We start from the raw sequence: 23,773 nt of genomic DNA on the forward strand, positions 1-23,773 counted from the left end.
GTATGATCTATCTGCTGTGCCACTCGAAACTACTGGACCTACTGAAAACAATTCTTTCTTCCCCCCTTCTTAAAAGAATTCCAAGCATTCTCAACAAGCACTCAATTAATGTTTACAATAATGACTGTGCTTATAATTAAAATATGCTAATTTTCAATACACTGGGAAGTCAAAGCATCACCTTTATCTTCTAGGCCATGACTAAACTGAGCTTGGTTACTTCAAAAACTGCCTGCAGAATTTCTAAGCCATCTTATCGCCTTCTGCTGGATTCTGTAGCAGCGGTCGCCACCATTGTTCTGTACTCTTTTCCCTGGTCCATATTCTCACTCTTCATCTTCTAAAGAACAAGAGAAATTATATCCAAATAAAGAGTTACATATCTGAACAGCCCCACTCAACTTGAAAGATCTGGAAGTGATAAACCATTTCTATTGTAAATAAACTCATAAAAAGAGAAGATCAGGTGCCTGGAAAAGTTTCATTATTGTGGCTTCAAGTTTAGTCCACAACAATTTCAGAGCAGACAGTGTTTAAAAATATGTTCCCCAGTGAGATGCTTTTTAGATCAGAGAAAGAACCACTAGAAAACAGTTTTTAATACAATCACTCCACATCATTCACGGATTCCCTATATGCAAATTTACCGACTCACTAAAACTTATTTGTAACCCCAAAATTAATATTTGCAGCATTTTTACAGTCATTTGTGGACAGAGAAGTGAGAAATCTGAGTCACCCACACATGCATTTCCAACTGAGGTCAAACAAGGCAACACTCGGCCTCCTTGTTTCAGTTTTCACAAGTGTCTTGGGGTGGGGGTGGGGGCTCATTCAGCACTACGCTATCTGCATTCTTATGTTTTCTGTTGGTAACTTTACTGACAACCCCCAAGTCTGGCGGTGGTTTAGTCCCTCAGTTGTGTTCAACTCTTGTGACCCCATGGACTGTAGCCCACCAGGTTCCTCTGTCCTGGGATTTTTCCAGGCAGGAATACTGGAGGGGGTTGCCATTTCCTACTCCATGGGATCTTCCCAACCCAGGGACTGAACCCCGGTCTCCCACACTGCAGGCCGATTCTTTACCATCTGAACCACTAGGGAAGCCCCTGCTAGTGCTGAGGTGTCCTCTGGTGGTGCTGAGGGTGAGACGACTGTGAGGTATCTTATGGAGAAAGCACAGGTATTAGATACTCTTGTTTCAGACATGACTCTGTTAGCCCTTAGTTCAATGCTGTGGTTTAGTCACTAAGTCATGTCCAACTCTTGCAACCCCACGGACTATAGCGTGTCAGGCTCCTCTGTTAATGAATCAATCTTTTTTTTTTTCTTTTGGCTATGCTCTGGAGTGGATTGCCATTCCCTTCTCCAGGGGATCTTGCCGACCCAGGGATCAAACCTGGATCTCCTATATTGCAGGTAGATTCTTTACTATCTGAGCCACCAGGGAAGCCCATTTATATTGGTCATTCTTAATTCAAGAAATTGTTATTGGACATTCACTATCCTGCAGGTGCCCAGGGAATGTACAAGTTACATGTTTCCTGGGGCCTCTTTCAGGTGATGACTGACAGAAATAAAATAAATATTTCCTATCAACATATTTATAGGTAGAAGATGCTTGATTTCTTAAAATACACATCCTTTTTTAAATAAAGGCTTCAAACAAGGTGACAGCTAAAGGGTGTCTTCAGTAAAATCCGTTTAAAATATGTTTCTCACTTACACTATACATGATCTCTTACATTATCTATGATCTCACTTACATGCGAAACCTTAAAAAAAAGGGTGGGGGGGGGGGGAGGGCGGTGGCTTACAGATACAGAAAACAGAATGTTGACAGCCAGACACAGGGGTTGTGGGGGTGGGCAAAAAGAGTGAAGGTAGTCAAAGAGAAAAAAATTTCAGTTGTAAGATAAGTAAGTCATAGAATGGAATGTACAGCATGGTGACTATAGTTAATAATACTGTATTATAATAAGCAACAAGGATATACTGCATAGCACATGGAATTATACCCATTATCTTATAATAACTTTTAATGGAGTATAACCTGCAAAAATAATAAATCATAATGCTGTATACTTGAAACTAATTTAATACTGTAAATCAACTATACTTCAACTTTTTAAATTAATTTTTAAATAAAAATCAGAAAAAAAATACTGTATTGTGTATTTAAAAGTTGCTAAGAGAATAAATCTTTAAAAAGTTCTCATTACAAGAAAAAAATTTTTAGAAAAAATTTTTGTAACTATGTATGGTGATGGATATTAACTAGATTTCTTGTGGTGGTCATTTTCCAATATACACAATTATCAAATCATTACATTAAGTACCTGAAAGTAATATAATGTTATAAGTCAATTATACCTCAATCAAAAAATAATAATATTTATATTGACTACATTTTGACTTGGTAATATTTGGCTATATTGGATTAATATCGTGTGTGTGTGTTCTCAGTTGCTCAGTCACGTCCAACTCGTTGCAACCCCATGGACTGTAGCCCGCCAGGCTCCTCTGTCCATGGGATTTTTCCAGGCAAGAATCCTGGAGTGGGTTGCCATTTCCTTCTCCAGGGGCTCTTCCCGACCCACAGATCGAACCTGCATCTGTTGTATCTTCTGCAGTGGCAGGCAGATTCTTTTACCACTGAGCCACCTGAGAAGCCCCAAATAACACACTACTCTCCTTTAATAAATATGTCACTTAAGCATATTTCTTTCACAGGGTAACTGAGTCCAAGTACACTCCTTTCTTTCTCCCGAGGAAGGGATCCTCTGGCCCAGGATGATCTGCTGTGGCTTCCGTGTTAGCCCTGGGCAGCCACGCATGTGCCAAAAGCAACAGCAGTTTAAGGTTGACCCTCTTTATTCACCATCATCTCCAGACTCCACAGTGGACTCAATAAATATTTACTGAATATCATTTTACCTCATGGGAAAGGAAAATTTGCCCAAGGATCTTCCAAATCATACCCAAACTATGACTCTAAGAAAACAGAGGAAGAGTTAGATCTCTTCACGTCCATCTGTTGAGACACCCAAGACATAAGTGTACTCTGAAAACTCCCCAAACTGCCTTTGCCCATTTCCTCTTCCCTTTAGTTACGCGTGTCTTCATTTTCCACTCCAGCCTACACAGCCGATTCATCCTGTTTGCTCACTAAAATGAAGAGCTCAGAAACCCATCAGGCTGGGCAGTTTCTGGCCATCCTTCTCAGGCTTCATCCTGTCCTATGCTCAGGAATTCCCCAAACACACTGGATCTCACCCTCAAGTATCCAACTCACCACCTCTTTCACTTCTGTGGAGGTGTGGGTTTGGATGTGGCGGGGGTGGGGGTGGGTTTCAATTACATGGAAAGAGAGAAACTGTCATTTTCCCTGTTTCTTTATAAAACTCAGGAAAGGAACTGTTGAGCCGAGAACCAAATTTCAAACAGCCCAGACAGTACCACAAAAAGGCTGCAAATACCCTGAAAAATGCTGCCTTGAGAATTCCATATGTGTTTGTATGAATCTGTGTCTGGTTACTGGTAGGAAACGTCTCCCACTGATTGGGAATCAAACTAATTCCCATTCCTCTACACACAACAGCTGATAGCTGAGGTAAGGGGTCCAGAAGACTGCTGGGTGACAACTAAATGCAAGTCTAGGTTTGAAAACTCACTGCAAGAATCCCAAACACATGAAAACTGACTGTATGTGCCTAACGGTGACAAAACAATGGTAGCGTCAGCAGCGCCTGTACAGATGAACCGCTTCGGTGTTTCCTATGTGAACTCCTAAATTCTAATGGCAATGACACCAGGAGCAGCACTTGGGTGGAGCAGGAGGCAGAGAGCAACAGCAAGTACTCTCACTACCTCACCAGACCTTCCCAGCCAGCCAACGCAGCCGGGACCCTCGCTACCCAGGTAACAAGTCTAAGCTGTAACTGATGAAGGCGTCCACGTATGTGGAAGAGATAATGGGGATTTTTCTTCTGAGAAAGATGGAGGTTCTTCAAACTAATCTCCCTTTCTGCTTCCCAGGGGTGGGTTTAGCCACAAGTTTGGGGGAGACACTGTGTGAGGCTCAAACAAAGCATGTCATTTGACCGTGGTGATTGTTCCACAATGTATACACAGACCAAAGCATCATGTTATACACCAGAAATATATAAAATTCTTATTTGTCAATCACACTGCAATAAAGCTGGAAAAAAGAAAAGAAAAGCAAGCTATCATATTGGTGTGGATATTTAGGCTCTAAAATAGCTACGCGGTGCTACTAGGACAGAAAAAATTCTAGAAGAGTGAAAGATACAAAGATATTGAAATTTGACAACATGAGGTATTACAGCTTTTACTGGATAAAGGTAACTGTATAACGAGGCTGTGCTGTGAAATGTGAAAAGATAAAGCAGGAACTCACTACAGGCCAAGTCGAAATGTGACAGTTAGGAATGACAGACGCCCGTGTGGACACAGCCGTGGAGTTCGGCTGCTGCCCTACACAGTGTTGTGAAACCTAAGTTAGAGCACCTCATTATTTATTCCTCCACCCTGCTGGCCTATCATTACGATGAAAGGAAACATGTTGATAAAGGCAAAGATTGTTCTGGCAACAAAAGTAATGCCTTACCCGTAAATAGCACGTGCTGTCTTTAAATACCTCCCTGTGAGGCATCCCAGAGTTCATCACTGTTCAACCTGCATCTACTCCAAAAGTTCCTCATGCTAATCCCTGGTGGCTCAGACAGGAAAGAATCTTCCTGCAATGCAGGAGACCAGGGCTCGATCCCCAGGTCAGGAACATCCCCTGGAGTAGGAAATGGCTACAACTCCAGTATCCTTGCCTAGAGAATCCATGGACAGAGGAGCCTGGTGGGCTAAAGGTCATGGGGTCGTAAAGAGCTGGACACAACTGAGAGACTAACATTTTTAATTTTTCACTTTTGAGAATCACTGGGTTAGTAGATTCAGAAGCCCAGGGTCAAGCCAACATAAGACTCCGATGAGCAAAAAGAGGCAGAAGAACCCTACAGAAGAATCTGGCTAGAGTTAGCCTGGGTTGGAATGATGGTTGTAGATCATCTAACCAAGAGATAATCTGGCCCCACTCCCCTTCTGTTCTGTGAACCCTCTTGTTTTCCTGCTCATTGTCTTTGAGTCATTTTCTCTTAGTGCAGTGTCTCAAACTAAAAATTCATTTCAAGTCAAAAATTCATTTCATTTCACCCTGCTGGTGCTATGGGCAAAGATGGAATCACAGTGAGAGCCTGGTTACTGAGCACAGGCTTTGGGCTGGGGAATTAAGTCAAGTATTCCTTTGTAATTCACTCAATTATCCTACAACTTAGATAATATTATTATCCACTCACCCCACTTAGTCCTCTGTTGAAATAAAGGCTACAGGAATAACTTGCTCAAAGAGAAAAAAAAAGAACTAGTAGCTGGTCAAACTGAAATTTAAGTTAAAAATCCTTCTTACTCTGAAGGTTGAACCCAGAACTCTAGACTTCTTCGACTGTTTACAGCTCTTAACCAGTTTACAATAAGAAGAGATTCTTTGCCAAAAAAGCATCAGGGCTTTTTGTCTGGAGAAGGTCAGCATGCAGCAAAAGAAAAAAACAAAAGAATCAAAATGCTTGGGTTTAAGTGGATTGAAAATAAGAAGAGGTTGAATTTCTTGGTAAGTAAGAAGTCCAGATCTACCCTATAGGCCCTGCTTGTCTGACATAACACTGGCCTTGCCATGCCCTCTTCTTTAGACAGAAGGATGGCCTGGTGAGATTCAGAATGAAGGGGACAATCTGTTATGTCGGGACACCCTAACATGCGACTAAACAGAGGCTGGCTGGTCGCAGTCACCCCGCCCCTCTGTTTTGGAAGATCCCACATTCTACAAACTGTCTGGAATTCATTAAGACAGGAAAACAAGCTGACAGTCGTATTTCAAATTTTATTCAGCACAAGTGCTGTGGAAAACAATTTGGTCATGCGGGCACACTCAAAACCACCATCACTCTGTTTCTCAACCAAATCATTCAGTCAAGTGACTGCAGTGTGCTTCAAGTTTCACACTTTGCAAATCTCTGATAAACTACAGCCCTCTGAGACCTGGGTAAGGGCTCCTTATGGGAGTACAGCCAGGTTAACTCCAAGTCACTCAGAGCTCACATCTGGACAACCCAGCACCCTACCAGGTTTCACTAATGTACATCTGATCACTAACATTCTAGAGGGAATTTTCTTTTTTTTAAAATCAGTATGTGATTATCAATGATCCTCTCTAGCCTGACCATAACAAGCAACACCCTATTTTTTTTTTTTTTTTAACAAAATATATTCCAATCCAGGGTATTTCATTAGGGAAGCATGTGCGCATCAGCATGTCCTGGAGGACTTACTGAAAGACACAGACTGCTGGGACTCCCCAGCCACAGTTTCTGATTCAGAAGGTCATGGGTAGGGGCTGCGAATATGCATTTTGAACAAGTTACTAAGGGACACTGAAACTGTTGGTCTGGAGGCCATATTTTGAAAATGATTGCACTAAGGTGATGGTGGTAGTGGTGTATGTACTGTCGTTGTTTGGAAATGGGGTGGTGATTTTAATTTCCAGTGAACTGGAAATAGGAAGCAATGCAGAGAGGTGGGCTTCAGACAATGGATCAGCTCGGGTGGCCCCCATTGGAGTGACAGAAAATTCAAATTAACCACATTTAATCAGAAAAAGAAGATATAAAATAAAATAACAGAAAAGACCAAGGATAAACCTAAGCAAAGATAGGCACAACTCGATTCAGAAGCCAAAACCCTCCTACTAGGACTATGGTGATGATAGCTAGCTATCCACCAAAAGTGGGTTCTCCTTTCTAAGTTAGAGGTTTTGCTGCTCAGCTGGGGTCTCTCTTTCCCAGTTCCCACCCCGGCATCCAGACCTAGATATGAAACTGGACCTTGCCAGAGAATCTGAGCAGAAGTGATGCCTGTCACTTTGGGACTTAAGTTATACCTTCTCCTCTTCCTTTCCACCATCAGACACAAAACATGCCAGGGTTCTAGGCAATGACAGAACCAGAAGATGGAATGAGCCTGGGTTCTTGATTTGTCACATGGAGGAAAGCTGTCTGCCTACCAGGAACTACTACTTATATGATTATCATCTGCCACTTCGTTATAGCAACCAACATTAACCCAAAAGAAGGACTTAGTTTTTCCCTGCCTCCAAGTTAGGGCTTCATTCTAAAACACAACAACCTTCCCAAGTTCAAGATCAATGGAAATAAAAGGAGACTCTCTGTGAGCACCCAAGCAAATCCTGGGATTCATTACATTAGTCTACATGTAACTCCCTGAAACTGATCCCTGTAATACAGAAGCATGGCGAGCCTGTATCAATTTCTCCACCCCAAAGCCATGAAACTCAAGCATGTAGGCTAAGCATGTGGGTAGGAGCTGTTACAAGAATTTGGAAAAGTGATTACGGGCAGGCAAAATAAAAGTGCCCACTAGGGGAAACACATGAGGACAAGGGAGCTGGCTGCCAGTGAAATCTGATTAGAAAGATGACAGGTGTATGAAACCAAGAGTGAGAAAGAGGGGTACCTCGGTCAGCAGAGTGACATGTACATCACTGACTCCAGAAACAAATCCCAATTAATTGTTCTTGCATTCAGCCCCCTTGCCATTAAAGCGTGCATTTTAGCAACTGCAATACTATGATCAAGTGAACGGCATCAAATTCTCTCATTCACTTCTGAATCAACAGTGATATAAAGCATCCACACGCTATCAATATCGACAGAGTTGCATTTCACGACCCCGTCATTTAGCATTTATACCTCCAGCCTTCATCTAGATAAGATGTGATTAGTGTTTATCTACCTAAACACCAGTGGATAAATGACCATGCCAAGGTGATGCAAGATGTGGTTCCAAAAAGTCTACCCACCAATTGTCCCATACACCACAAGCCAGAGGCCAGTTTCTCTCACAGGTTACTCTCTAGCCATGCTTCTTTGGAGCAAATGGGCAAACTTTTATTTGGAATGTCACCAGGAATCATGCCAGCTGTTTATATTTTTAGAGACTCTTTAACATAAGCTATTGTAAACTCTACCTTGAAAAATGAACAGACTTTTCAAGAATGCATAGTTGGTGTCATCCTTTTCCCTTAAAAGGAAATGATCCTAACTGGCCAATACTATTTTAATGTTTATTCACAGTCATTATGCTTATTCACAGTCATTCGCTGCCCCAAGTATTATAAATTTGTTGCAAAGGGTTCTATTGGCTGAGATGCCAATTTTCTCAAGTTATGCAGTTATTTGAGACTTATGAGTTATTTGAGTTTGAGTTATTTCTCAAGTTATTTGCAGTTTACATGGAGCAAACTGACCCTGAAATAATACCTTTTCATTTTTTGCTAAAAGATTTCAAATGCAAAAAAAAATTAAACAGAAGTATACTCAGTCCTTTCGACAGAGAAGGGATTGTTACAATATTGGAGTGCCTGTGAATACCACCTCCAACTGTTTGGGACAGGTTCAGGCGAGAGGAACAAGGTGGCCACATCTCACTGAGGTGCCCAGGTAGACTTTATAGGGATTGCACTAGGTTCCAAGTTAAACAGGAAAATCATCCTTATGTTTTCTGAGTGCTTTTCCCTTCATCAAGTTTCCAATCTCCAGTTAAAAAATTAATGTATGTTTTTAGGACCAGTTAATATTCAGGAACATATCACAGAAAAGGTACCAAAGTAAGTATAACATTCCTGTCTATTTTATCCTGATCTGACATACAACCTCAACCACTGGGCTCAATAACATTTCTCTGCCTCAAATCTTCTTCCCGTGGAAGCAAGTTAAGCTTCCCAGAAAGAAAACCTATCCTACAAAAGCTTCACATGGTCCCATCAGTGGAGACGACCACCCTTCCCATCGGCTCTTGACCTTGCGGGAAAATAGGGGAATGTGTGTGAACGTGTCAGCAAGTTCTCCCACTCGGGGTTGGGGGTGGCAAGGGCGCAGGCCACAGAAGCCTTCCTGAAATTGCTCAATAGCCCACAATTTTCTTATAGAAAGACACAATTCTACCAGTGCCTTCCCTAAAATTTCAACTTACCACGTTTGGATTTAAAACATTTGCTCCCACGCAACCCAAGACCCTTTTCCCGTGGACACCTGAATCAAAGAACACAGCTACTGTAATTTGAATGCTTTGAAGATTTCTTTCGTAAAGGAGTGAATTAAAACACGCCATTGCCTATGGATGTCAACTCTGATGGAAGCTGGAAGTGGTGCGTGGGAGGAGAGGCTTCTTCTTTTACTTTCTGCACGAACACTGACATTTTCACATCAGCGTAGACAGGAAGCATGTGACCCAGGGGCTGAAAACAGCCCTGGGAGTCAGGAGTTCTACGTGGGTCATTTCTTTGTGGTGTGCATGTGTATTTGCTAAAATCAATCTCAGGCTTTACTTTTTAATCCTATGTGACATGGCCCTCTCCTTTGCACCAAAATGCAGCCAAAAACTGTTCCTAAACTAAACATAAAGGAAGTATGGCCAGACCAGAATGATCTCAATGCAACAAAAGTGAAATGAGCAAGGGGACAATTCAAGTAAGATGATCCTGGAAGAAAGGGAGGATAATAAAAATACCAAGACCCATCTCCATGTTTAGTCTGGGGTAGATTTGTAAAGACAAGCATAAATCTCTGACTCCCTGGACATTAGAAAAACATTTAAGACTTAGTTATAAACACTAATTTACAGTGAAGATTAATGCCTGCATGTCTTTCTCCACTGTTCATATATTACCTCTTTTCATGCATTACCTTTCATCTTCACAGCAGCCTTGCAAGGTAGTTATCACTCCATCTTACAGAGGGAACTCAGACTCAGAGAGGTTGGTGAGCTTGTCCAAAGTCACACAGCTAGCGAATGGCGGCACCAAGATCTGCACTTTTAACTCAGACATTTGGTGACTCAAAAATCACTTCCTCTATGAGGTCATTTCTAAAGACCCATCCAATAAAGCACCTTCTTTCCCAGGCACTCTCTATCAATAACATTCTATTTCGTTTTCCTAGCATGAAAACTTGTCTTATTCATCTATTCGCTTCATTATCAGCTTATACCCTCCACCTCCAAGATGAGAGCACCATGCTAGCAGGGACCTAGTCTAATTCTATTTTTGATTCCCTACACCAGCAAAGAGCTGTCATACGATAAGCATTTAATAAATAAGTGTTGTAAAGAAGGGGAGAAATGAGGTAGGTACAGAAAAGAAAAAAAACAAACAAATCCATGTCCCTCTGACCCCAAAGTTATACTGCCTTTGCTGAAAGCGACTGAGTGACATTTGAGAAATGACCTGGGGAGGGCAACAGGGGCTCACGACTCTGGGGCATCATTTATTTCCTGCTGAGTCTTTCTCTCCCCATGTCTCCACTTCCTGAACCACTGCATTCTTCTCAGCCTACCCCGGTTCAACCTCTCTGCGAACACTCCAAAGGTGTATGTCTTTAACCTTCACAGCATGCATGAAAGGCCACAGGAAGGAGGATGCAGCAAAGAAAGAAGGTGGCCGTGTTTAAGATCAGACCTAGAGACACAAGGAGCCTGGTCCCCAGTCCTTAGGAACAGAAATAGGGTGCGGGTGTTTCAACAGAGATCCCAGATCTGCCCGCTGGTCCTCTCGCCGTCAGCTGGCTCAGGAAAGATGCAGCCTTCATGGCTTGCTGTAATTCCTTGCCCTCAAGTACACACTGTTCACCAGACTCACAAAAACCTCCTTATAAACTCTACATTTGTCTTTACAATATTAAAAGCTTGGGGCAACTACACTGACTATCTCTGACCCGCCTTCCTGACTGTTTTCTCCAAATAATGCATATTTGGAGATGAGTCAAACATATTTTTATAATTTACTTTGTTGAGACAGACCTAACAGCAAAGTACATTTTATACTTAAAACACATACACAAAACAAATGAAACTCTTGCTTACCGTCCTTGAAAAATGACCAAAAAAAAAAAAAAATTTAGCCAAATTTTTCTCCTATTATTTATCCTAATACTGCCAGTTCTGAAACAAAGCAGTTGGAAGGGGAAATTTAGTAACTTTGATTTGTCCCAAGATACATTTTTTTACACTGAGGTCCTATTCCTGACAGTAAGCACATGTGACCTGTTCTAAAAAAAGGATATTTTCCACTTCTTGCACAACTGGAGCAGATATAAACATCAGCCTGTGCAAACGGCACTGCAGAACTCAAAGGGAATTAAACACACACACACACACACACACACACACACACACACACACTCCTAAATAATTCTATAAATAGCAGTACTCGGGAAAAGGAAATCTCCAATAATACACAAAACCAACACTTAGAATCCTACTTTAATCAAGTTTTCCATCTAATCATACCACACAAGCAATTTGCATAATAAGATCTGAACATCTGCCAGGTTAACGTACTTCAATCTTGTCTATTTTGCTTCAGATACATAATTCTGCACTTGCTTTAGTGTTGTGATGAGGAGGGGGGAAATTGCAATCATGGTAAAATAGAAGAGAAGGAATTAATATTACTAGCATGTGCTAAGCACGCTACAAAGCACATTAACACATGTTATCTCAGTTTTAAAACTTCCACCAATCCTAAGAAGACACTTCTATAGATTCCACTTCACAGGTAAAGAAATTGAGAGTCCAGGAGGCTAAGAGTCTAGTTGTGAACACAGACACATCAGTTAAGTGGCAAAGCCATGGGCACTGTGCTTAATTAAGCATGGCTACTTCTGAACCTGTCTATGTGCATCCAGTCTCTGCCACCCCAGGTGCCCACAGAGCAAGAGGAAAAGCTGGGACTCTGGTGAGAAGTATAAAGGCAGGAATGTATCTGGGGGTGCAGTGGTTAAGACCCTCTTCCAAACTTGCAGAGGGTGCAAGTTTAATCCCTGAACGGGGAGCTAAGATGGAAGCAATATTATAACAAATTCAATAAAGACTTTAAAAATGGTTCATATCAAAAAAAAAAAAAAAAAAAAAGATCATGCCTTGCAAGGCATGTAACATTTTATTTAATGTTATAAAGAACTATGCTTTGAGTATTGCTTGACATTCAATGCCAAAATCGAATACCCTTATTTACTGACAAAACTCCACCCCAGTTTCCCTTCCTCTATTACATTCCCATAGCTCATGCCCCTGGTTATCACACTCCGTCCTGTATGTTTGGCTGGATCTGTGTGTTCCCTTCCCTCCCGCTGCAGAGGCAAGTTTTGGAGAAGACGCAGCACAGGCAAGCCCCGTGCCTTTCATAGGGCAGCCCAGACTAGTGCACTGGAGCCCAGGACCAGAGCCAGAACCAGGCCCATCTAATCGTGATGCCTTGGTTTCCTTCTCTGTAAAATGTCAACAGCAAAAATACAAGCACCCAAGGTAGAAGTGAGACTTAACTGAGTTAACAGAAGTAAAATACCCAGAATCATTCCTGGCATGTAATAAGGACTGCATGTTACTTGTTTTTAAAATTATAAACCACAACATTATTGTTCTTCTTTATTATTATCATCTCAAGCAGGTTGTGCAAGTTAACACATGTAAAACCACTTAGGATGGGGGCTGGCACACCGTGCGGCCTAAGTAAATGTTAATAGCATTCATCGGTATGAATTTGCAGGTACTCAATAGATATGTGTAGAATATGAATCTGTATGTATGTGATGATGCCACAGATGTTCTGTTTTTGTTTTTTTTTAAACCAGCATAAAGAAACTGTTAAGGACTGCATCAAAATTATAAAACACAAAAGATTTATCTGCAGCACCTCATTAGGGGGAAAAGCAAAAAGATTTTACTAAACTTGGGATAATTTTATTGCATAACAACGCTGGCCTTAGAGAAGAAAGCCAGAGTAAACCAAATGCAAACACATTCTGGAAGGTCAGGACTCACTGCTAAGTAATAGAGAAATAACAAGAACATCTGCTAACATTTACTGAGCACTAAATATGTGCCCAGCATCATGCTAATACTTTTCCATAGTCAATGTCACAATTAATGTCCTTAAGACCCTTAGGAGGCAGGCCCCTCAGTTGCCAGATGAAGAAACTGAGGTTAGAGGTCACCCAGCCTCCCCAGGGTCACTCAGCTTGTTAGGGACAGACAGAAATGACAGAACAATCCTCTTAAATCTCCATGTAAAGTAATTCTCTACAGATTAGACAGAAAGAAAAATCAAGAAAACTTTCCGAAATCAATAAAAGATGGACAGTTCAGTCTTGCCAAGAATGAACAATCATTCATTTCATTTTATAAATGAAAGGGTATTTTTAATAGGAAGATGTGGGTGCATGCAAGGTCGCTTCAGTTGTATCTGACTCTTTGTGACCCTATGAACTGTAGCCCCCAGGCTCCTCTGTCCCTGGGCTTCTCCAGGGAAGAACACCAGAGTGGGTTGCCATGCCCTCTTCCAGGGGATCTTCCTGATCCTGGGATTGAATCTCTTATGTCTCCTGCCTTGGCAGGCAGGTTCTTTACTACTAGTGCCATCTGGGAAGCCCACGAAAAATCTCAGAATAAATCCAAGAAATGGCGGTGGCTTTACATGGACATTCATGCATGTGAGCATGAGTTGGACACAACCATCTTTTCTTTCTCATCTGAATACAAATCTGCAACAATTTCACACACCTCTCTCTGAATCAGCATCTGGGAACCATTGCTCTATCTCATCCTGCCAATATAAACCTAATACTCACTTTCATTCCCATTTCTAATTTGCGGGAAGTTAAAGAACCATTATCTAAACCATTATTAAAACTTTGAGAAGAGGAGAAACTGGAATTAGATTAAATCAATTCTGAAGTCTGTCCAGGAAAAGGGCATTAGCAGCTACAAAGCCACAGAATTTAGCACCAAGTAAACGAAACAAAAGAACTATGAACCTGAAAGATGCTAACACATTAAAAAAAAATTTTTTTTCGGGACCTAAAGCCCTACAGAGTCCCTTCCCTGAGAGGGACCCATTCAATGGTTCCACATCTGACCCTGACCTGACTGTGCTCATGTGTGATATCTGGGTTCACACTCTCATATTTGGCACCTTTCCTCTGCCACCCAGGTTTGAAACACCAAGGTTTCAAAAACCTTTGGGGAGGAACCAAACTGCAAACATTTCTTCAGGAGACCCTTTTCTCTTGTGTGTGTCTCTCTATGACACAGCTTCTCCAGTCATTGTGACCAAAGTGGGGTTCCATTACCTAAATCCATTGGCTTCACATTCCTAAAGTCTAGGAGGTCTGGGTTAGGAATGAAACTGTCTTTTCTCATCAAACACTTGCACATCTAAGCCTAGTCCAAATGAATATATAAACTCCTCTTTGGAGACAGCACGGTGGATACCTATTTTAAAAGGAAGGCAGCCTTAAATGCAAAAACCAGAATCAAATGGCCCATCCGGAATGAAATACAAAGAGAGAAAACAACACATAGTCAAACAACAAAACACTATTGTGCCAGGCATTGTTCTAGGCCTTTTCATCTGCAACAGGGGTGAGTCTGTGTCCCATGGACATTTGGTGGTGTCTGGACATATTTTTGGATGTTACAACTTAAGGAGGGATGCTATGGCCTTGAGCAGGAAAGCCTGGGATGCTGTTAAACATCCTGCAACGCCCAGGACAGCCCCCACAACAAAGACCTATCCAGTCCAAAGTGTCAACAGCACTGATGATGAAACTCTGTTCTAGGTTCTGGGGGCACCACAGTAAACCAGGAAGACCCAGAAATCCCTGTCCCCTTGGACCCTGCAATTTAGTACAGAGAAACATAGCATAACTGGAACCCATTAGAAAATGATAGACTAGGTCATAATGCAAGTACTGTGGGAAAAACTGAGCAGGGCAAGGGACACAGAGAGTTTAGACAGAGAGCCACAGCACAGAACGTGCTCAAGGCAGGAATGACATTTAAGGGAAGACATGAAGTCGGCTGGGGAGGGAATGAACGCTACTGCTCTCCGAACAAAGACAGAAAGTGCACTTGCTGGCCCCAGCAAGTGCAGCTTACAAAGGGCCAGAGGTGGAGAGGTCTGGAGTGTTCCGGGAATGGTGAGGAGGCTAGCTGCAGCAGAGGGAGCCAGGAGAGCAGCAACAAGAGACACACACAGTCAGCGCTGACAGGGAGCCCGCCCATAAAGTGGTCAGCGTTGGACCACTTTAAGGGTCTCGAGTTTTACTGATACCAGGGAGGGCTCTGAAGAGAGAACATGATGTGATACATTTACCATGAGGTTTCTCAACCTCAGCAGTAACAATCTGGGGACTGATAATTCTTCATTGTGAGACTGTCCTGAGCACTGGAGAATGTTCAGCAGCATTTCCACTCTCTACTTACTAGAGGCCAGTAGTAACTCTCATCCATTGTACCAAAAATGTCTCCAGACATTGCTGAATGACCCCTGAGTGGGGCAAGCCACCATTCAGGTTGAAAACCAGTTTTAACATAGACATTGTGGCTCCTGTGTTGAAAAATCCACTGAGAGTCAGCAAGGATAAAGGCAGGAGAACAGGTAAGAGATAATTAGCCAGCGAGGCCAGGTGGCAGTCTGAACCAAAGTGGGAGCAGAGGAGTTGATGACAAGTAGGCAGATTCTAGGGGCATCCCTGGTGGCTCAGACGGTAAAGAATCTGGCTGTAATGCAAGAGACCCACGTTGGATCCCTGGGTTGGGAAGAGCCCCTGGAGAAGGGAATGGCAATCCACTAAAGTATTCTTGTCTGGAGAATCCCAGGGACAGAGGAGCCTGGCAGGCTACAGTCTATGGGGTCACAAAGAGTTGAACAACTAAGCAATTAACAGTTTTCTTTTTCAGGAGGATTCTAGACATATCTTCAACTCCAAAAGACAATTCGGAAAATACAACTGATAGACAAGGCAGTTGCAGCCATCTTCCCCTTCTGATTTCAACTTTTTCCAACCAAGATTACAAGAAGGGAGGTGCCCAGGCAAAGACTTAAAACAAAAAGCCACAAGGAGGGGGCCCTGAACATGCAGCCCTTGCAAAGTCACACAACAGATGTCGATGACAATACATCAGACAACTGTGGAAAACTGTACTATAGGGAAATTTTGCCAACCCCATATATTTATTCACAGATTTTATTTCACTGGTTTATTTCAAAGAGCATGTGTCTGCTCCACAGACAAGTTTTACAACTTTTTTCATTTAGCCTTCCTCTGTGCACCGGTTCCATCCTGCACCTGTTTCCAGCTTCAACGTGTGAAACCAGTGCTTCCCACGTCCCCGAAATTTTCTTTACACGTGCAAGCTAGCTCCTGAGGATGCTCAACCCTTGCAAGTCTTTTTTTTTTTTTTTTTTGCCGACTCTTGAAAAAGAACAGGCCCCAAATCCTCCAACGTGAGTTTCATGGCATTCATTTGGGTTTTTCCAGATGGTATTTTCCTCACTCTCTCAAATTTATTTAATGTTACGTATCAGCTACCATCAAAAATGTTCCAAACAGTCCGGTTAATTCATTTCTTTCAGGACTACACACACACACACACACACACACACACACACATACACTCCCTCCCTCATTCTGGCCATGTAAGCATTTGCTTATAGAAGCAAAAGCAGAGACTGCTCGGTAAAACACTGGTCCCTTCAGCCGAATACAGATAAAGCCCCAATGAGCATAACCAACAATACCCTTTACACACTATTACTCCACACCCCCAACCCCCAACACACACAATCTAGGCTCACACACAAAACAGCCATTATGAAGAGAAACCACCAACTAAAGGCTGGTTTTAGGCAACTAACTGCATAGGAGGTTTCCTTCCAATCTCCCTGAAGCATCTGCCAAGAGGCTGCTTCAGCCACCCAGTCAGTCGGTGTGCTCTTCGCAGATTTTCTTCCCCAAAGTGGATTCAGTTTGACACAGCCCTGAAGGAAACGAACCTAAATGCACAAGTACCAATCCCCCATGCCACAGCAGCTGTGATCACACGCCTTCACTCCGGATTCAGTCCTTCCTTCACCATGATTTCTGGACCCTCTCCCCCCCATGCCAGCCAGGCCCCTTCACCCAAACACTATCGACAGTGAGGGGCCGGCAGGAAGGTTTGAGAGGGATGAAGAAGCACTGCTGAAGCTTCCAGTTCCAGCCTCATGCTACCTCCCAACTGAGGGGTGGAACTAAATCCTCTCTACTCTCAGCGCCTCAACTGACCTCTCTCTTAGTCAACACTGGAAATGTCCTGAGTGGCCACAGGACAGAGAGGAAGGAAGACACCTAATCTGCTCCAAGGGACAAGTGGGAGTGGAGGCAGCGTAAGCAGTGGGCACTAGGGGTGATGCGACGCCAGACCAGCAGGTGTCTTCACTCTCCTCCCAAACAGTTTTAGAAGTGCCCGGAGAATGAAAGACGTGTCCCGGCCCAACAGCGGTCACTCGCCAAATCTCCGTCTCAAAGTTTTTTTTTTTTTTTTCCCCCTCCAGGGAAGGCCTGTATTTGAATGAGACCCCAAAGCCCGGGAGTTCCACCTGGACGAGGAGACACGCCCTCCTGCCCCACCTCGCACCCCGCCCCTCCCGCACAGGGGTGCCGTAGCCGGGAAGGTCAGGGGCGGGGCTCGGGAAACCTCACCTGGAGGCGGCCCGAAGTCGGCTTTCCCAGAGGGGCCCGACTCCTAAGCGGCCAACAACACATGAGCTAATTGCTTGCCTCTAACGTCGCGCTCGATCCACCGTAAGCTCTCCTCCCCCAAGTTCTCAGCCCGCTGGGATTTTCAGAAAAGGGGTTCACTCGAAACTCACCAGCGCGTCCCGGCCCGGCGCTCCTTCACCCCCTCCTCCGCGTTGGGGCACTCCCCAGCCCCCACCCGCTCTCCGCAGCTGATATCCCCAACCGAGGGGTCCCCTCGCCCTCGCGGGCTGTCCGGGGCTGCCCGCCGCGCCCCCAAAATGCGCTCAGGCGGAGACCCTCATTGGTGCACCCGTCTGGCCGGCACGACCCCCAACTGCGGGGGTCAGTTCGCCCTCTGCCCCGGGGCAAGGGCACGGGGTCCTTGTCCCAGAGTCCGAGCCAGCTGCTTTCCTCGCCTCAGAATGGGAGGCAACGAGTCCCCCAGGTGCGGGCCGCGCCTCCCTCCAGCTGTCACCACTCACCTGCTCTTCAAAGGTTGACTTTTGAGTTCGTAATAGGTTTTGGGCTCTTCATGAAACTCCTCCCCGACTTCGAAATCCGGCACGATCCCCGATTCCGACTGCATGGCTCCAGCTTCCCGTCCTCGCACTGCTCCAAACTGAGAACCGAGCCCGGGGTCGGAGGGGAGGTGGCGGGGCCTGGGTCCCCCGAGCGGTGCGCCCCCAAGCCGTGCAGAGCTCAGCCCGCTGGCCCGCGCGCGGCCGCCCGCCCCGGCGCCGGGAGTTTACACTCGAACCGGGACGGGAGGGGCGGCTGCCCGGCGCCGTCTGGGATCTGTAGTCACAGCCGGGCCGAGTATACCCGACTTGCCAGAGGAGCCGCTCGCCACAAAACTACAATTCCCAGAAGGCTAAGCGAGGGCAGAGGCAACGTGGTAGACACCGCTAGTGCAACTCCTGTTTGGATTCATTGTCAATGTCAGCAGCTCCTCTCCCTTCTCTCTCTCCACTAGCTTCAAGGGTACAGACTTGACCATTTAATATTAATAAGAATGGACTCAGCTTTGTGCTCCTACCATCACTCCTCCTCCTCCAAGCTCACACATTCGCAAGGGCACGCCAAGTCCTTATAAAAAAAAAAAAAATAGTAAAGGGTTTTGGCACTAATAAGTTTCAGCCTTCAAGTCTCTCTTAAATAGACTTTATATCAGGCTACATGTATTACAGCGCTGCTGCGACAAATCAACTTGTCCTCGATTTGGAACTGCGTGGAGGAACTTTCCTTCACTCTGTAAGTAAAATAGTACTGTTCTTGTGCGTCCCTTTCCTGTAACTAACTCAGTCAGGGCTTTTACAATACTCTTCATCCAGCTGAATGACTCTCTCCTTTATCCAATTAGCCACTTCTAATCCAAAGCGGCACTTGAAAGGTGCAGTTAATTTTAAAAGGCACAAAGTTACAAAACAGCATCGTCACTGTCTGCTTTTAATTTCTCAGTTGGCTGGGACTTCAAATGAAATCGTCCTAACTTTACAGGAGTGAAGCTGTGGGGCACATAAAATGTACAAGTGTCAACTCCCCCCACCCCCACCACAGCTTCCCGGCACTCAGTTAGGTAACAGATTAACAGACACTGTTATGGCTCATTTGAACTTCCAGTCTTTCCCTCTGATTAGTTCCAGTAGGATATTTTTCTTTCTTTTAAAAGTGTTTGGAGGTATCAGGGAGGAAGTAGAGAGTTAGAGGGTGGCTTTTAAAGTTCTAAGACCCACAGCTGAAATCCAGAGTCCTTCTCTAAAGTGCTGTGTAATCGTGAGCTTGTCACTTGATTCCTAAAAGCATTAATTTCTTCATCTATAAAAGAGGAGATTGCAAAATCTGTTTTTTGAAGATGTTTCGAGGTCAAATGCAACAGAATGATCTGTAATCTATAAAAATGCTGCTCAATGGTCATTGTTTTATTTGCCAGATCTTGAAGATATTTCTTAGACTAACACTTCATTTGTGAGTCTGTCCTTTCAAAAGTAATAAATGATCATCCTGTGAGAAAATTCTAAGGAGGTTAGACTAATGACCGGTACCTCCCAGGAGTTGGTTGTTTGCTAGTTCGCCTTGGATGAAACATCACATTAGGTCCATACCAGGAAAATATTACAGAACCTGAACACTCCCGTGGAAAACAGGCTTTTTGTGCTCATGAAATAGGATCCCAGATTCCATGATAGATACTACTGGAAATTAGACATTAAAAGTTAAAAAAAAAAAAGTTATTCTCTGCCAGAAAGAAGAGGAAACGTAAAACATGCAAGAAATACTGAGACTATACTTGTGGTCTCATCTCGTTTCTCAACTATAGGTGACTGGATATGGACTTCCCTGTAGCTCAAATGGTAAAGAATCTGCCTGCAATGCAGGAGACCCAGGTTTGATCCCCGGGTTGAGAAGATCCTCTGGAGAAGGGAATAGCAATCCACTCCAGAATTCTTTCCTGGAAAATCCCATGGACAGAGGAGCCTGGCGAGCTGCAGTCCGTGGGGTCTCAAAGCATTGAACATGACTGAGCAACTAACATTACTACTACTAGAAGGGGATGAATATCATAATAACATAGGGGTGTTACAGGAATTTAAGGGGTATGGGCTAGAGACTCTTTATCTCTTGCACAATGACAAACTTTCTTATCTAAATATCATCCATACCTGTATTGAGAAACACTGGAATCTTCTTAATCTTTTGGTTCACTGGAAACCTTTTAATATGAGGAAAGCCACTGACCTGCTCCACAGAAAATCTGGATGAAAACAAGATTCTTGTGCCTAATTTTAGTCCGTTGACCTTCAAAGGCTATCAAGGACTTCGGGTTCAGTTCAGCTCAGTTCAATCGCTCAGTCACATCCAACTCTTTGCAACCCCATGGACTGCAGCACGCCAGTCTTCCCTGTCCATCACCAATTCCCGGAGCTTACTCAAGCTCATGTCCGTTGAGTCAGTGATGCCATCCAACCATCTCATCCTCTGTCATCCCCATCTCCTCCCACCTTCAATCTTTCCCAGCATCAGGGTCTTTTCTAGTGAGTCAGTTCTTCGCATCAGGTGGCCAAAGTACTGGAGTTTCAGCTTCAGCATCAGTTCTTCCAATGAATATTCAGGACTGATTTCCTTTAGGATAGATTGGTTGGATCTCCTTGCAGTCCAACGGACTCTCAAGAGTCTTCTCCAACACTACAGTTCAAAAGCATCAATTCTTCGGCGCTCAGCTTTCTTTATGGTCCAACTCTCACATCCATACATGACTACTAGAAAACCATAGTTTTGACTAGATGGACCTTTGTTGGCAAAGTAATGTCTCTACTTTTTAATTTGCTGTCTAGGTTGATCATAGCTTTTCTTCCGAGGAGCAAGGGTCTTTTTGAATTATAATGAAATAGTCCATTTTGTCATTATATCCCACAGTGACCTGCTAGACCTAAGGGATCAAACCCCAAAGGGAATAAACTGTCAGGAAAGCTAAGACACCTGAACTTAGCTCCAACTAAGTAAGCTTGCCCTGAGATACACACAGATAGCTGCTATTTTTTTCTCCTTCACTTTTTCTTCTGATCTCATCCTACTCGGTCCAGGAAGATGACTCTTTTCATCACCTATGGTCGGGTTACTGATGACAATGCCATCTGCCACCCTGTGGGAGTAGCTATGAGACTGTTCCTGACCCATCAGGGGGGCCATTTTCCTAGCCATGGTGATTCCTTGAGGGATGGACACAGTGTCCTACCGTGACTAGAAGTCCTCCTTGAGACTCTTCTTCTGGGGCATCTTGGGAAGACTGTCTGATTCTTGGAAGCACAGTGCTGGAGGGAAGGAAATCTATAGCTAGCTTATTACTTATGGCCACAAAGTAATGGCCATTTTTGATCAGCAGTGAAGCTGATAAAAAAAATGAGAGAAAATGAGACAAGATCAACAAAAAGAAGCAGAAACAAGCAAAATTGAGAAACAGAAAATAACAGTAACATCGTTTCAGCTCCCCATTCCAACCACATCTGAAGTCAGATATCCTTGGACTCTCAAGATATATGAACCAAATTTTTTCTTTCTTTTTGCTGTAACTGTTAAAAATGTTCAAAGTAAAAATGCACTGGTTATGAACATGGTATTCTGTTAGGTACCCAGACTACAAGAATGTATCTGACTCCCTGCCCTCAAGAGGCTCAAAGTTCAGGAGCCTAGTCAGGGCTTGTAGCACAATGAGAAGCCACACCCAAGGTGGCAAATGTTAAGCAGCAGATAAGTGGTGTGTGATTTATACTTTATATTCATTTATCCCAACAACTATTTGTGGAGCCAGCCACATTATGTGCTGGTTATGGGGGAAACAGCAGTAATGAGCCACCTGTATCCCCTGTACTCAGGATAGGGTCCCTGACTTTTTAGGAATAGGAGTGAAAATGATTTCATGGATAAATAAAGTGATAGGTAAATCCTACAAGTGTCTGAAAAAGAAGCAACCACTGAAAGCAAAAAAGAGAGATGATTCTTGGAGGAGAAGTAACTAAGCTACAAAAGAAAGAAAGAAGCGGGGAGGAAGGAAAGGAGAAAAGAAAAGGAGGCGAGAGAGAGAGAAGAAGGAAGGAAGAGAAAGAAAAAAAGGAAGGGAAAGAGTAAGAGAAAGAAACCTATGTATAAACTATGAAAACTACCACCAATTTCCAGGGGGGAAAAAAAAGAGAGAAATATGTTAATAATACCACAAGGATTCAGAAATTGAGAAATCTACAAGACATTGAGAAATCTTCAAAAAAACAAACAGCATGAAATTAAGGGGAAGGAGGACCTGCTATAGATTTTTAAATATTTAAAAGACATATTAGGTACATGAATTAAATCTCATTTTTAAAATGATTTTGGAAAAAAAAGAGACATATCACTCAAACACATTTTGCAGGCTTTATCTGAGTTCTGATTTGAACAAAGCCAAGAAGATGATTAATAAAAAATCCAATGCAAAATTTGTGAATTAGGTCTGAATATAAATTGCAACATAAATGGATTAGGAAAAGGCTGGCTGAGATATGAAGGGCGATTTAAATGAATTTAGGAAAGGAAATCTAATGAGTCTCAAGAATAGCTGATTGGCGTGCAGCAGTTGAAGAGCCACCAGGGTTAAGAGCTGAGCGATGAGTTTGAAGAGAGGCTTCCCTGGTGGCTCAGGTGGTAAAGAATCCCCCTGCAATATGGGAGACCTGGCTTCAGTCCCTGGGTTTGGAAAATCCCATGGAGAAGGGAACAACTACCCGCTGCAGTATTCTAGTATCTTGGCCTGGAGAATTCCATGGACTGTGTAGTCCATCGGGTCACGGAGAGTTGGACATGACTGAGCCACTCTCACTTTTACCTTGTTAAGAACTTCTAAAGAAAAATTATTCTGGCACTTATTAAAGAACAATATGCCCAACGTGATTCAGGGGGACTACTGCCATAGGTGTAGGAACAACAGCAATGGGTGAGGTTTTGCAGTAGAGGAAACACACTGGGCTCAACTTCAAACACAAGAAAAAGTTAGATATTTATATCCAAGAAACAGAATGTGTATTGGGGTATGGAAGGTGGTCAGTGGGTAGTAGATTACTAAAAAGGTAGTATAATTCTTTGCTTAAACTGACCTAGCAGGATTCTTGCTGAAGGCAGGCTAGGTAATCAGATATTTCCTGGGGGATGGTAGGGATGAAGAAGGTGATCAGATATGGGGGTGGGGGCTGCTGGTTAAACTGACTTGACTGGATTCTTGCTAAAACTGGTCAATGCTAGTGGAAGTCCAAAAGTCAAGGTCTAACTGGGAAGAGAATTCAGAAGCAACTAAGTTTAGTCCAGGAGAGAGATTCAAAGCAAAGAAGTACCTTTTATAGGGAATAAATCCAATATTTTGTAACAACTTTAAATGCAGTATAATCTCTAAAAATTTTTAATCATTATTCTGTACTCCTGAAACTAATAAAATACTCTATAAATCAACTGTATTTCAATGGCTTAAATTAGAAAAAAAAATCGTTTAATTATTTTTAAAAAAAGAGATGCCTTTTGTAGCTCATGAGCCCCAAAGCCCCTACAGT

General features: G+C 43.3%; 1 protein-coding gene across 4 annotated transcripts in view; it reads right to left on the reverse strand.

The window, feature by feature from the left end:
• Positions 1-18,474, reverse strand: part of MITF (melanocyte inducing transcription factor) — a 230,149-nt gene extending 211,675 nt beyond the window's left edge. For 3 of the 4 annotated variants that reach the window (XM_055558628.1, XM_055558626.1, XM_055558624.1), the window contains exon 1: positions 18,188-18,473. In XM_055558628.1, coding sequence (XP_055414603.1) covers positions 18,188-18,291 — 104 coding nt within the window. In that variant the 5' untranslated portion in view covers positions 18,292-18,473. Of the gene's footprint in view, positions 1-18,187 lie in introns of all 4 variants that reach the window. The other variant, XM_055558625.1, reaches the window with a different exon arrangement.
• Positions 18,475-23,773: the final 5,299 nt, after the last annotated feature.

Source organism: Bubalus kerabau, chromosome 20, assembly GCF_029407905.1.
Source record: "Bubalus kerabau isolate K-KA32 ecotype Philippines breed swamp buffalo chromosome 20, PCC_UOA_SB_1v2, whole genome shotgun sequence".
Lineage (NCBI taxonomy): Eukaryota > Metazoa > Chordata > Mammalia > Artiodactyla > Bovidae > Bubalus > Bubalus kerabau.